At 36.7% G+C, this 15,796-nt stretch overlaps 1 protein-coding gene across 2 annotated transcripts in view; it reads right to left on the bottom strand.

The window, feature by feature from the left end:
- Positions 1–5,099: 5,099 nt before the first annotated feature.
- Positions 5,100–15,796, bottom strand: part of LOC101169470 (CD166 antigen homolog A) — a 48,591-nt gene continuing 37,894 nt past the window's right edge. Inside the window, exons 11-16 of one of the 2 annotated variants that reach the window (XM_004075351.4) lie at positions 14,723–14,844; positions 10,591–10,723; positions 9,949–9,978; positions 9,499–9,610; positions 6,639–6,778; positions 5,100–6,546 (exon numbers count right to left, since the gene is read on the bottom strand). In XM_004075351.4, the coding sequence (XP_004075399.1) occupies positions 6,676–6,778; positions 9,499–9,610; positions 9,949–9,978; positions 10,591–10,723; positions 14,723–14,844 (500 nt within the window). In that variant the 3' untranslated portion in view covers positions 5,100–6,546; positions 6,639–6,675. The remainder of the gene's footprint in view (positions 6,547–6,638; positions 6,779–9,498; positions 9,611–9,948; positions 9,979–10,590; positions 10,724–14,722; positions 14,845–15,796) is intronic. The other variant, XM_078929367.1, reaches the window with a different exon arrangement.

Here is a 15,796-nt window from a genome sequence, read left to right on the forward strand (position 1 = left end):
ATACTTTTAACTAACAGCCAAAGAAAAGGAGTTGAAAAAGTGTCTGGGCAGGGCATCACCACATGGCTTCGTTGCTTATCAATAAAAAAAGGTCTAATTGTGGACGATGTACAAAAACCAAGTTAATGCCACTTAAAACTGCTGCCCTCTTTGTTATAGCAGCCATCCCATCTATCAGTGACTCCATTAAAAAACATTTCTGTTCATTACCAGCTGATTCACTTGCTAATTATTAAGACCCCAGATCAACCTTTACCTAAAATGTTCCCATAAGTGATCAGTTTTTTATATCTGTGAGCTGCAAAGGTTCAAGTCCCAGCTGGGGGACATGAAAAACACAACATCAATGGGGGACCTTTCTGTGTGGAGTTTGCATGTTCTCCCCGTGCATGCATGGGTTTTCTCCGGGATCTCCGGCTTCCTCCCACCGTCCAAAAACATGCTTCATAGGTTGATTGGCAACTCTAAATTGTCCACAGGTGTGAGTGTGAGAGTGAATGGATGTGTGATTGAGGATATTCTACCCTGCGACAGACTGGCGACCTGTCCAGGGCATCCCTTGCCTATACGCCCAAGTGGCTGGGATAGGCTCCGGCAACCCCGTGACCCCGAAAGGGAAAAATGGTCAAGAAGATGAATGAATGAATGAGCTGCAAAGGTGAACTTGTCTGCCTGGTTTAAGTGTTTGGCATCCAATGCTGATGCCTACTTTTAAGATTAGGATTTACTAGCTTCAAACTGTATGTATGTCAATGCAAAGTCTAATTTTGGGTGTTAGTGTGTGGGTATATAGCTGTCTTTAATTACTTTGTAAGGACCAGTCACCATTATGACATTATGGGGACACAGGCAGTTGTGAGGACATTTGATCTATCCCTTACAGGTTTGCCATCTGTTTGGAATTTTAGAGTCAGAATTGGATTATTGGTAGGGTTAAGGCAAAGGTTAAGCAGTCTTTTGTGATCGGTAATCTTAAAGTGCTTGTCGATAAACCTGAAGCATTGTGTTTATTACTGACATGAGAGGAGCCAGTGTGGATGCTCACTTGATTATATGACCCTTTTACAAACATTTATAGTCTTGTCAACAAGCTGGTCAGAAGTTTTTTATTTTTTGCATTTAAGGTAAATTTAATACGGGGGAAAGTGTAAATAGAGTTTAATTAAGATTGGGCTGCATAAATTATTTGAAATCAATGCTACATGGTAATTAAAAAGGCTGTGCCCACTTGGATGGTGTTTGTGTGTCAATGAGTTAGTACAAATATATTTCTAGGACAGTACAGATCATAGAGAATATAAACTCAGCTGCCACAGGTATACCTGTCCCACTGCTTGTTAATACAATATCCTAATCATCCGATCAGATGGCAGAAACTCAATGCATTTAGGCATGTAGACATGCTCAAAAGGATCTGCACCAGTTCAAACCGAGCATCAGAATGGAGAAGTAAGGTGATTTGAGTGACTTTTAACGTGGCATGGTCGTTGATGTCAGACGGGCTGGTCTGAGTATTTCAGGAACTCCTGATCCATTGGGTTTTTCACCCACAACCATCTCTAGGGTTTACAGAGAATGGTCCGAAAAAGAGAAAACATCCAGTGAATGGCAGTTCTGTGGGCAGAAATGCCTTGTTGATGTGTGATAACTCTTAATCTACAATATGAAGCCATTTGGATCCTGTTTTCTAAATCCCCCCCACCCCTCAATCTTTAGTCTAGGGGTGTTCAACTCCAGCTGTCATGCTAAAAATAATGGTGTAAAGAAAAGTTTTTGTTTTATTATTATTTTTTTTATCACCAATCCTTTAAGATGAAGTGCAACAAGTGCTAGTTTCTCCGAAACAGTTCCTCTCCTGCACACATCCATGCCTCTGTTGGTCAGACTGCAGGAAACACAGAGAAGCAGCATTTGTTGCACTTTAAAAACACTCTGCCATGGAATCACAATTACGTTAGTTAAAATGAACCAAATAATTACATTTATTGTAACAATGCCTAAAGATTTGATTTATAGCAGTGCAAACAATGAATTGTTGTCTGGTTGTTTGGCTAAAGTTATAGGCATTTCATAGGGTTGATCTGAGAGTTTTTAAGACAGAACCAGCAATTTTTAAGTCAGGTTAAAGCAGGAGAAGACACACTGGACAGTTGTTGGGATTCTTTCCCAGTGATCCCTGCCCTACCTGCTGCTGCTTACCTGTGTCAGGAGTGCTGCTATAAAAAGAAGCAGCGTGTGGAAAAGTATGTGGAAAAAAAGCAAAAAACGGTCTGGACTCCTGCTTTAGTAACAGATATTTCCTGATTGTATTCATCTGTGGTAACTGTGTTAAAACTCAATACTTTCTTTTCTTCTTTATTTTACATAAACAAAAAAACGAGTTAAAGTTGATATAATCAAGGAAATTGTCTTCTTGGTGAACTTTTCTTAACCTCCTGATGCTGATTTTTGGGTTCATATTGTTGGGATTATGTGAGTATGTTTCCGCTTCTAAAAGTCAAACAGGGAAGATGTCTGATCTTGCAATGGTTTTTTCTGACAAATAGAATGACTGAGTCATAGTAATATTTCTCAATAGAACTCTATGGGATTTTGGCTTCTTGGAGCCAGCGGGTACTTCCTGTTCGGAACGGCAGGGCGGAGGGGTTACTCTGTCCAGTTCTCATATGAAGTCTATGTTTAGGACCAAGCGTCCATAGTTAATGAATGGATAGTTAACACATTCATATCAGCTCTAATCAGTAAAATGCATATTGATCAATTACAGAATGAAAAATTGACATGGCAACAAAGGCCAAGATTTTTGACTTAAGAAACATTTTTTTTAGAAATATACCAAAAATAGAGGGATATTTCCTTATATTATTTACTTTTAATTAAAATGTAAGCAAATCACACCTGTGACCGTTCACATTTTTTCCCCTGTTGGTAACTAGTTAAGGTCAGGTTTAGGACCTATCTGAACCATTTTCTACTTCAAACTGTCGTTTAATAATTTTAATTACAAGTCTACATTTGATTTTTCAGACATAACCCAATGAGTAGCTAAATCAAGTGGAGAAAAGTAGTGTAACTTTGTAGTTATCATCGTTATGGCCCAACACAGACGATCACTGTCTTCCAGTGAGGGCTCCCTTTTTATTTCCAACACATCTCATTCTCAACCAGATCTTAGAGTTCCAAGGGATGCATTTATTCACTCACCCTTAATCTAATCAGGCAATGAGGATATCAGATTGTTCCAGACAAGATGGCACCAAGCTCCCAGCATGCCATCCTGCGTAAGTGTGTCACATGAAAAACAATAGGCTAAACTTACAGCAAATTTTTTGGCTTTAAATTTACTGTTTTTTTCTTTTTGACGTATCATTTGGTCCTTAACAGATACATAAAGATGATAATCTATCCAACAGTAGAAAGGCTGTGTTTCATTTCCCCACCACAGGATGGCAGCAGAAGCTCATTTTAGCTGGGCAGGAATGTCCAAAACAAGAAAAGCGAAAAGAAAAGGAATTTATTACAAAGAAATTGTTCTTTTAAACACATTTACTTTTTCTCACCAGCCTAATCCTACTTAATCCATATTGCACAAATCTTTTGATCCCAGATTGCTAAAAAGTGAAAGATTGATCTGTTATTTTAATGTGAAAATCTAAGAAAACCCCAGTCTAAAATAATTCTAAATGAAAATTACAGTTGTCAATAATGCTCTGATGTTAAAAATACACAATAAATTATGCAGAATAAACATCACAGTAGCTGTAAAAAGATAGCTGAAAATTTAAATTGCATTCATATTTTAATAAAAGCAAAACCATTTTACAACTAGATTTAGATCTCATTAGGATAAACAGACAAATCCTCAAAAGTCAAATTCAAATGTTCTCCAGTTTTTCCGATTGTAACCTACAGAAATGAGGGTTACAATAAAATCTAACAATAAAGATAAACAGATATTGATACTTTTGTTGCATCATGGCGTTCATGGACATGAAGTACTTCATTATATCCAAGGGACAAGCGTGTTTTTGTCAGGACTTGGTAAAACAAGGCAGGGCCTCTAAATCAAAATACAAGACGATGAGGAAACATCTTGTAGTCAATTAATTGTCAAAGTATTAAGCTCAAGTCACCATAGAAAGGCTCAGATTTTAGATAGTTTATCATCCAATCAGAGTATAATTAAGTATTCTCTGTTTCACCCGTTTTCTTTGAATTTGACAAAAATTTCAAATACAACCAATCATGTTTTTTTTAAATGTCCAATGTATTTGTAAATGAATCCATAACTACAAATCAAGTAATGATACCAATAAAACATTTAATTGAGAACCCACTCATTTATCTAATAAAACATCGGAAGTGTAAATTTTTTAAAGAAAAAATTATGCTCTTGAAGAAAAAAAAACAGTTTACGTTGACCCTTCTTTTAAGTAAAACTGGATTCTTTTTTTAAAAGCAGCATTTGATTTCTGTTGCAGCTAAAACCAAACAAGTTTTAGCTAAAGGGACAAAAAATATAAAAGAGCAGAACTTTTGGGGGGTAAAACCTATTTTTAAGTTTTTTAACTTTAGTTTTATAACTTTATTAAATTTTTTTGATAAGCGAGTTAATTTATTTTGAAGAACATTCTCATCTGAGCAGACTCATTTCTCAAATTCAGACATATTTCTCAAATCATTGAAGTGAAAAGTACATTTTAAACGAGGTAAAGGGGTTTTAAGCGCACTATGCTTTACTACAGAGCAAAATAGAAACTAAAATGAGGAAAAACAAATGTTTTTTTTTACCAGTGCAGGAGAAAGTTGCCTTAAAGTAATGTCTACTGTGAAAGAGTATCTGACAAAGAAGCTTGAGAGCATCAAAATTTATCATTTAAATTAGTATTTCACTTATAAAAATCTTCTAAAATCTTAAAATAGTTATGATGTAATAATACTTTATCAAGTTATTGAAAACACACCTCTTCAAAGTAGTTTACTTCATCAATGGAAATCGGATTTTTCATGCATTAATAGCACATTAACATTTCAAAAACACACTGAAAATTTTATTTTGAAGATTTTTTCTATAAAAGATGTACGAGTAGGGACCAGTGTAACTTTTCCAAATTTACATTTTATTTTAAACAAAAGTACAAAAACAAACATCAGATATTTACAATACTTGCATGGCAATGTTCACTTTCTTTGGTCGATTTTTCCAATTGGATGTTTTTTTGTTGTTGTTGTTTTCCACAAAGTAGACAGAAGCTCAGAGGTCTGAGATTATCACATGCTTGGAATATTACTTGACCAGACGCTGAGCAAACTACTGGTGACAGAAGCAAATTACACTTTCTGCAAGCAATTTATCACAATTTGAAATAAACAGAAAATCTAGCAGGATATTTAATCTTGTACAATATAAATAGCAAAAAAATAGTAAAAGAAATAAAAAAAAGAAAAGAAAATTACATTCACACACTTCACAACTTCATCCTGGTCTTGTTACATTTTTCGGTTGAGTAAATTTTCCTAATGGACCAAAAATGGTTACACATCACTGATGGAAGCAATACAGGTAGATGTTGAAAGAAGGCATACATATCAAGGCTACTTTGAGACACGCATCCTGTCCTGGATTGCAAAATGATGTTATGGCTATGTGATAAACAATCATTCCTCAACACTGCCTAAGCACAAACCAATAATTATCCTTTCATGTCTGCGGGTCCCGGGGAAAATTCACGGGAGAGGCAACGCGATAAAAGTAACATCTGCGAGCAGAAGTGAAGAAAAAGCTAATTGATGTCGTTTTGTCAAATGTACAGTACATAAAAGAAAAGACAAAGGCTTCATGCCATTTACTCTCCTGGTTACACAACAATAAAAAGGCAAAAAAAAGTGAAAAAGTTAATGCATACAACACCAAAGAAGTTTGTGAACATCACCAGCATCCAGCAACGTGAAAAGTCCCCATCTATAACTAATGCTGAGTATAAGAATATACCCATAGCCCTTTCAGGAATTTCCCCTCAATTTGAAAACTTTTTCCGCCACATTAATGAGCGGAGAATTAACACGTTTACTACTACTGTATACTGATGTTGAAGCAGAGGTGGCTTCACAGAGATTCAACTAATAAGACGTGGGGAAAGTGTTTGTGTGGGGTGGGGGCAGACTAATGCAGAACTACACATCCTTACAGAGAAGGCAACTGGTCTAGTTTAAAACTTTATTTGCATCAACTAAAGACAGCTAAAGAAAAAGATCTGAATCTTCACACTTTCCCCAAAAAATCCATTCTAACTGACATGAATCCTAAAAGTAGACAAGTTTTACACAGGCTTCAGTAGTGCAGACGAGTTATGTATATCACACACAATATCCATTCCATTTTTTTTATTCTTTTCATAAATGGGGGGGGTGAGGAGTTGTGGAGCATAGAGAATGTGTGGATATGTTTTTTTCTAGAAGTCTCCCTGAAACCAAGCTGTCTTCGTCCAAATGCACACTCTTATTCCCACGCTCAGGACAGAAATGTGCAAAAGTTCTATGTTCTCACTGGAAGAAAAAGACAAAAACAGCCCAATGTTATCTTAAAGAATTCAAAAAACATCCAACTGTTTGTTTGACACAGTTATTCCATTGTGTACCTCTCACTTCCCCATTTATAGAATGGACAGCTTTTCTTTACACTTCAGCTTTCTGACTGTTCTCCTCCACTTTCTCCTCCAGCTTTTTCTCCTCCTCAGAGGAACCGTTTTCATTCTCTGCAGTCTTCCAGCTTCCTTGCCTATCAGATAAAAAGACAAATATGATGAGAAATACTCATATTCTTCATATTTCAGAGAAGAATTAATGGCAATCCTGTGAGTTCCACTCAAAGTCCCACTCTGATCATCTTTTGATCTATTGTAAGTGTTCCCAGTGGTCCGGCTTTTAGACACAGTCAAAAAAACTTCCTAGAACATAGTTTCTGCAGGCCGGCTGTAGTTTATCAGAAAGAAATTCACCTTTGGGTTGTAGGACTGTCGGTGTGGTGAGCAATATTGGTTCCAACCGAACAGTTTTGAAACCTGATTTTAGCTCAGACGAGAAAAACAAAGACATTCATGAATCTATTTGCCTACAAGTAGCTGCGTCAGAATGGAGCAGAGCAGGGAGCTAGCGGCCTGCCGATTGTAGCTTCTACAGCACAGCTACACGCTTTTTCAAATGGCATTTTTTCCTCTGCTCCTGATTTACAGCAATCTGAATAATGAAACACTCAGAAATGCGATTTTAAGCGTAATTTTCCTTAGATTTGTTCTCCAACGTGAGAAAAATGTCCCAAGAACACTTTAAAAACACAGAAAACTTGATTTTGATTGAAGTGGATCTTTAACCTTTTAACACTGTTGCTGGTGACTACTAAATAGTGCGCTCTTTGACGTACCGTAACCCCTCCACCAATTATGCGATCAGTGTGAATCAGCTGATTTTGATGTTTCATATTGGCTTTGCACAGATTTGACAGCACATGACTAATGTAAAGTGTTCTGCTTTTCTGGAGGAATTACGTTAATTACATAAACAGTAGAAGACTTTGTGATGGTTGAAAGAATATAAAGACTGAAGCTAAAGTTGTGGTGTAAAAGAGTTAAAAGCCTTTTTACTGATGATGTGGCATCAAGTTAAAATGCTAAAATGGAAAATGCATGTAGGCAAAACCTAAAAAAGTAAATGAAAAAAAGAACATCTTCCCTTCTGTAAGGAAAAGTAGTTTTAAATATTTTATTTATTTATTATTGATCTTATTTAATGTACCGGTTTGTCTTGTCTGGCTTTAAGGTGGAGTGAAAGCAAAACTCTGATAAGATTTTTTTATTTTGAAAATCCACAGACTACAGATGTAGGTAGTCTATGAAGAGTTTGGTGATTGTTGTAAATCTGTAGGCTGCTTTGGATAAAGGGCTGATTTGTGCTATGACTTTAATATAGCATAAATTATTTGTTTGAATAAATGAAAATGTCTTATATAAATCTATTACATGAACTTAAAAAAAGGAGCTTCATTAATTTCTTAAAAAAAATAAAGAATACTTTTCATACTTTCCAGAAAAAAAAGCATTTATCTTGAACTTGGTGGAATAGAAGCACACAGAGAAAAACAGCCACATCAGTTGGCAGCATTAAGTGTTCCAGCTAACAACAGCCTCACTTTGACCATGAAGTACTCTCAGCAGGCAGAGCGTGCCGTGCTGCGATGGTGCATCTAAAATTGAACAGCGTTGTAAACTTGACCCACAGCTCCACGTTGCCTGAAATATTTAACATCCACTCTCAATGTTCGGGATTCCAGAGACTGGAGAGAACTGCTTATTATCTCAATGATTTTGAAAATTCTCATGGTTGTTAATTCATGCAGTCTTTTATTTGTTCCTTTATGTGATAGTTTTTGGTTGTTTAGAAAAGCTGTGTATGAGCAAATGCCCACAAACCTAGATGATCAGAAGTCACCATGTAACAAAAGGAGGAACACATTTTTGTGCAGAAAACTACAACTTCTACATGCTCATCAATCATAGCTTTTTATAGAACCACTCGGATGAAAATTGTGTTTTTACATGCTCTCCTGGCATTTTTCTGATGATGGAAAATATATAAGGAAAATTAGGCTCAAAATTGCATTCCCGAGTATCACTTTAATGAAATCATGAATAAGGAGCAGACAAAAAATGCTGTTTAAAAAAGATTGTATTTGTGACGTAGAAAATAAGCCTGGCCACAAGCTCCCTGCTTTGCTCTACAAGGGGGAAGGGAAAGGGGGTGGGTTTCTCCACACCAATGGTTTGCCCACAACTCAGAGACAAGTTTTTATGAATTACAGTCGCTCTGCAGAAACTATGTCCTAGAACCTGACAGTTTTTTTTTAGTTTGGCTAAAAGTTGTATAAACTATTACTATAGGGTAAAAGATGATTGGAGTTGGACTTAAAAGTTCTCCATTATGCTGTTTTCTACTGTATACATATTCGATAATGTTGTATTTCCACACTGCAAAGCACATTTAAAGGCCTTAATTGAAAAAACACATAATTAAGAGGGTCTTAAGGCCGTGTCACACAGCCACTACGTACATTTTGCACATTCTCTACGTATGAAATTTTGGTCTTTCGTGGTCCATGTGTGATATACGTACTTCTTCTGTGGCTTTAATGTTGTTCTTTCCTGACACATCTATGAAAATTTCACATAAAGACCACAACTTTTCTCACTTTTTCTCACATATGACCAATTTTCATCTGTGCAATATGACTGTTTTGTCTCGCTTAATTTAAGTTAGTCTTAGTGTAAGTTTTTTCTGAGGTTCCACTTTAAGAGGCGATAAAGATTGGTACAGATTTACTGTCTACTATTTTGTTCTGATCCCCAAGACTGTTTCCCACAGGATCAAAATTAAACAGAAATGTTAGAACATGAGGAAGATTAACAGAGAGAGACACTTCCAGAAAGATTTGAATAGACTTCTTACTTGGATTTCTTCAAGTAAAGCCAGTACGCCAGGCCAATGAGCACAGTGGCGACGAGGAGGCCCAGCACAACTCCAACTACCAGCTTGGTTTGATCTCTGCTCACATGCGTGTCTGTAACCAAAACAAAGAAATGAGAGACCTGCCAGATTTCTGTGCAAGGCTCCAGACTGGCTGCATGTAAGGAAATCACAATGCATCAATGAGTGGACACATCTGCGCATGATTATGAAATATTGATTGGGGCATTAATGAGGCATCCAGCTCTTCACGGACAATGCTGATATCTAGTCAGGATGCTGGGCGTTCCAGTTCTCTTGTTTCAAGGGGCATTTTTGAAAGAAGACAAGTACAGCGCTTGGTTAAAAACCTAGAAATGTCTATTTCCCTTGTTGTCTTAGCTCCTTCCCCTCCCACAGTTTCTAACAAGCAAAAAGATTGCTACAACTTACCTTGGTATTTGAATGTCACATCCTTTAATACTGAAATCAGATATGAAATAAAATTAACGTTCAACCAAAACAGAAAGAGAGAAAATAAAAAAAAGGGTTTTCTTTGGATAGAAAAGCTACAACTCTACTTCTATTCTAGTTTGCATGCAAAGAGGGAACTGTTGAAATCCAGCATCCCAACACACACAGACGCTGTGTGAAGATCTGTCCCGAACCAGAGTGAAACCCAGGAAGGAACAAAGGATGAGATGGATTTGGAAGAAGTTCAAAGCGCATGCAAAAGTTATGAGGAGGCAGAAGCCGACAAACAGTGCTGCAATACAGATCAGGAATTTTCATACACTACATTTATTAGCAGAATTACATATTTCTGTTATGATTTATATTCTCAGTAATTGTTTCAAAAATAAAACAACTAAACCCACTAGTTAAACTTAAAAAAGGATAATCAGAGGTTTAAAATCCCCTGTAAACGGAATGAACTTAAGAATATGTTTTTTTATTTTTTTATTTAACGTATCTAAACATTAAATTAAGATAACACAATAGAAATAAAACTTAATAAAATAGATTCCAGAGTGACGATTAGGAGAAAGGACAGTGAGACGGGGAAAAGCAAGAACATCTTCTCTTTGTACTTACAAGGAAGCACATCGATAGATTTCGAATCACTGCCAAACTTGTTGGACACTGTGCATTGGACGGTGAGGTTTTCAGATGGCACAACTGCAAACTTCTGGATTATCTTTCCGTTGCTGAAGGGACTTTCAGTAATCTGCACAAGACAGATGAAGAAATAGAGAAAAAAATGAAAACACCCTGATCTATTAGTTTCTCCTTCTGCCTCTAGGTGGCAATATAAGACAAATGACTCAGTCTTTTTTCAGCGACAGAGCAGCAGCTTGTGCCTGTGGGATGGAGGCTTGTTGCATCTCAGAGGAAAACCCCAGACAAAGACAAACTGCCAGCACCTCATTCACATCCTCAACACATACAAAAGAATGCTGCAACCCTGTAAGTCAGACTAATGATTCTGTGTTGAAGCCTCACATGATTCTTTCACTGAACAGGCTTGAAGGGATTCAGTGGAGAAAAAAAGAGAAACAATCAAAATGTGTCCTGCAAGTGAAAAGAGCTCGCTGCAGCTTCTAAATGAGTGAATTATCGCACGCAGCTTCAGGCTTTAAATTTATTGTTGTGGTTTGAGAGTGAAAAGAGGGCTGAAAAGCATCCTGTGCACTCCCCAAGGTTTAAATGTAATTCACACTGCTCGTCCATCAGAGAAAACACAGGCGCTTCCCACAAATAGAAGAATGCTAATAAAAAGAAAAAAACAGGGCTAAAACAGAGACGGAGGCTTGAAAAAAAGGAAAAGAAAAGGAAAAGCTGCCACTTTTGCACACGGCCACCTGGAAGTGTTCAAAACAGATACGTTTAGACCTCTGACAGCTCAGAAAAACAAAGGGGGGCATGCAGGGAGCAGGGAAAATGCACTTGAGCTGCAGCACAAGCTACCAACTCAGGACATTCAAGCAGGCTGCCCTCCTATTCCAGCTTCCCTGCTGATGCTGACCAGGTTTGTTTAAAGAAAAGCAATGAAAAAAAAACACTTTAATATATATACATGTCTACCATATCCAGATTTTTCCAAAAATGGTTACACTGATCATAATGAATTGAATAAAATACTATAGCATCCAATTTCGACTTACCTGCAAAAGCATAAATCAGTAGAGGACAAACAAAAGAGACTTTATTCTGTTTCTTAGTCAAGGCGATGGAGGCGGGGGAACGTCAAGAAAAAGGTGGGACGCTGCTTGTTCTATCCGATATTGTTAATTCAGTAAATAAACAGCTAACTTCCACTGAGCTGGAAGATAACAAGCACACTGTGCAAACCCACTCATAAAAATGCCTCTGATGAGTCGTCTTGTCCTACCTTGATGATCTGATGCTGCCCCAGATGTTAGTAAATGACAGAGCCGTGTTGGTCAGACAGCGCAGTAAATAACACCTCCTGCCACTGTTTTCAAACCCAATAAAGCACAACTGGCGTTGACTTTTATTTGCTAATGTTAGCAAGTAAAAAGGTGGCCATTTAAGCTGTGTTAAAGCGATCCAGAAAATAGGCCATTTATCATAGATGCAACCGATGTTCTGAAATATTTGTAGACTTCCTTTTAAAAGAAGATAAAACAGCTTGCCCGTTTACGAGAATATCTGCTTGAAAAGGTTATCTCCTGCTGTTTTAGGCTGACTAATGCCAATAGTATAAAATTCTACACAGTCTACATGAGTTCAAAACGTATTTTAAACCTAGTCCTTGCTCCTCTTCTTGTTGCTTCTTTCTAAGGAAAGTAGTTTGGGGTAAAGCCCAACCTGCTCTGAGGCCAGGTCTCCTCTGATTAGCAGTCAGCCACAACCAAACTTCTCTCTGTGCTTTAATTGACTGTCTGTTGAGAGGTGAAACACTCTCACTCTGCCTTCGCCGTGTACAGAATCAGAAAAGGGCTGCAGGGGGGAGCATCCGTAAACAATCAGAAAAGCTGGGACTATAACTTCTACTGCAGCTTCAAGTGAAACTTTCCCCCCTTTGTGAACCCTGCAGGAATATTTACATAAACACTCTGTTCAATGCAGAACATTGGTTCTTACTCTAGAAGAGTTTGGTGGGAATAACCAACAAAGCATGACTTTATGGGAAAACAGAAACTGCAGTTTGGTGCTACTTAACTAAATGTCACTTTTAAGTTATTTGTGTTTATCTGTTATCTAAAATAACTTAAAAACAGTAAATCTTGTTTTAATTTTTTTAAATAAAGTAAAATCAAACCCCATCACTGGACTTTCATTAGACATTAAACCTCAACCTGTGACACATGTGGACTAATTTATTCTTCAGCAGACTCCTGATCCATTGAAATGTTCTCTGATTTCAGATGAAAGTTTTGTTGAGGAAACTGTCCTCCGTCAAACAAACAAACTAAAGCTCTTCAGCTGTGTCTCTGTCCAGGTGTAAACGCATCTTTGAGGAACGAGAAATAATTGTGAAGAGTAAAATGACCTTTATTCATAAAACCAAGAAAGTTTTGTGTTACCCTTTAAGCAGCACATGAGGACACATTTTCAATGTCCTGCATGATGATACACTCCCCCTGTGGCCTGCTTAGGTTATTACAGATTATTCAATTATTACAACCTGAGGAGCTGAGAATCTTCTCCAAACTGTTTTTGTGTGTGTGGGAGGAAGTTGCTGCAATGTTCTTCGCAGCCTCATGGCAATCTTTGAGTTTGACTTTGAAACTAAATAGTAGTATGGCAACAAATTTAGCCCAAAAATCTGGATAAGTCTCCCTTTAGGGTTAGCAGATAAAAATATGTTCCGACTACCAAAACCTTCTCCTTAAGCTTTAATAAGACCGGCTGTTTGACTGTTAAACTGGATTGTGCAGTTTGATCTAATCTATTCTTCATTTTAGTTTTTAAGCTTGTAGTATGTTTGGCTTGTTTATATAATGCAAACAAATCAGCCATGTTTCTTCCTGCTAAAATCATCACACCAGTAGTTTGCTGCACTTTTTGCTGCTGAGCCGCTCTGCTCTTTTAAACACTGACCTATTTTCAAGCAACAACACTTGAGAAATAAATAAAAAAAAATTATTTGCTTCTATCTCTACTTGTTTGCACAAACTAGCTCCCAAAACAGGTCACCTTCAACAGTGTTTTTAACTGCTTATTCTTTTTCCTTTTGAAAGTTAAAGGACATTTTGAAAGTAAAAGGTTATTAGTTAGTTGTTGTTAATTGCCCCAAAGTCGTATCCTTAAAGGAGGAAAGTTGCTAGTTTAAGCATTGTTTGTAGTTGATGTCCCAACAAACTTGAAATAAAATGTGTTTATTTTGCAACTTAAGTTTACTAAAATCCCACCAAACTGCAGTATAAAGCTACATCACCAGAAGTAAATCTATGTTGTTTTTTTCTAGCTTCTAAGGTCAATTTTAGCTACTGGAAACTGGAAGTTATGCACACTTTATTTTCCTCTTTTAAAGCAATAACCTTATGGCTTAAAATATAGGTTATTAAAACTCTATTACTGGGTTAGAATTGCAAAAGCAACACTTCCCTTTCAGTTTGAGGGGAATGTAATGTGCTAAATACTGCACCTCTGGTGTGTATTTGTAGTTGATGTCCCAACAAACTTTGAATAAAATATGTTTATTTTGCAACTTACCGGTAAGTTTACTAAAATCCCACCAAACTGCAGTATAAAACTACATCACCAGAAGTAAATCTTTTTTTCTTCTTCTAGCTTCTAAGGTCAATTTTAGCTACTGGAAACTGGAAGTTATGCACACTTTATTTTCCTCTTTTTAAGCAATAACGTTATGGCTTAAAATATATGTTATTAAAACTCTATTACTGGGTTAGAATTGCAAAACCAACACTTCTCTTTCAGTTTGAGGGGGAATGTAATGCGCTAAATACTGCACCTCTGGTGTGTATTTCTTTAAGCAGTCTGGGGTTTTGTATATAATGACAGGTGGCCGAACTGCAGCCCCTTTCTTCACTACATTAATACATCTTACAACAGATCATAATAAATTCTGCCTTCCTGTCATTGACAGCTGCAAACTGAACAACAAACGAATATCACATAAAGATTTACATACAACAGGACAGTAAACTGTAGACCAGCAATGCTTGGTTTGAAATGGAAGAACCAGCAGAGTGTAATTCTGAATAGCAACAAGCTTCAGGAATGTAGATGCGCGTACCAAAGTGCCGTTGATGTTCCAGGTAACTGCTGGCTTTGGGAATCCTTCGGCCTCACAAGTGAGGACTTTGTATTTGCCGTCGTCACTGCTGTGTTTGGACAAACTGCTGATAACCGGAGCACCTGAAAAAGCACACACACCTTAACATGCATCTGATTTACTTCCATTCTTGTCTGCTGTAAAACAAAAGATCATTTCTGAACTCTTGAGTTCACTCCTGTATCCCCAATCAGTGATTCAGAAATGAAAACTGCATTCATATCGATGCTTCCTGCACCCACGCAAAAGAACACAGAATGACTATTGAATGGCCATACTTTCCATTTATATCATTTTTGGCATTAGTAGACTTGTACAGTGCAGAATAATCCAACAATAAACTATAAATCCTGTAAAAACAGGATTTAGTTAAACGCTCTATGGCTAGCTGAAACTTACCTTTATAGATTGGGGTACCTTCCTCAGGCAGTTCATTGACAATGGAGAATAGGAGGTCTAACACTGACTGTTTACATAAACTCCATATTTTAAATAACTTGTTTACATGTGTGTCTGTGAAGACTCATTCATCTAAGATGGTTCAATAGCTTAAAATGTTTTAAAAGGGTAATTTCATCAAGTGAAACGACCTCAGCTTCAAGAACTAAATCCAGATTTGCTTTTCCAGCAAGAAAAAACCTTTTTTTGACTATTTTTTTCAAAACCATTACCATTAAAAGAAAAAAAAAAGTCAATATGTTTGATTCTGTGAAGTTTCCCACTGTTACACATCTTCTGGCAATGCTCATGGGATGGGAAATTTACAAATTGGGGAAGGATACCAGTTCAGACTGGGTTTAAAAAAATCTATATCAACTTGTTCTTAACCTAAACAAAATGATCTGGATTCAGCAAAACTTGTTTTTTTCAGGTATGAAAAAGTCTTACAGTATTTTTAAATGTAGGAGTTTTTTTATTTTATTGATGTAAGTTTCATATCTATTCAGTGTTCATCATTACATATGTAAAAAATGTTTTGTTACAAAATTAAGTTGGTTTTAAATAGAAAATAGAAAAATAAATCAATATTAAATC

Source organism: Oryzias latipes, chromosome 13 (genome assembly GCF_053564925.1).
Source record: "Oryzias latipes strain Hd-rR chromosome 13, Olatipes_Hd-rR_3.1".
NCBI lineage: Eukaryota > Metazoa > Chordata > Actinopteri > Beloniformes > Adrianichthyidae > Oryzias > Oryzias latipes.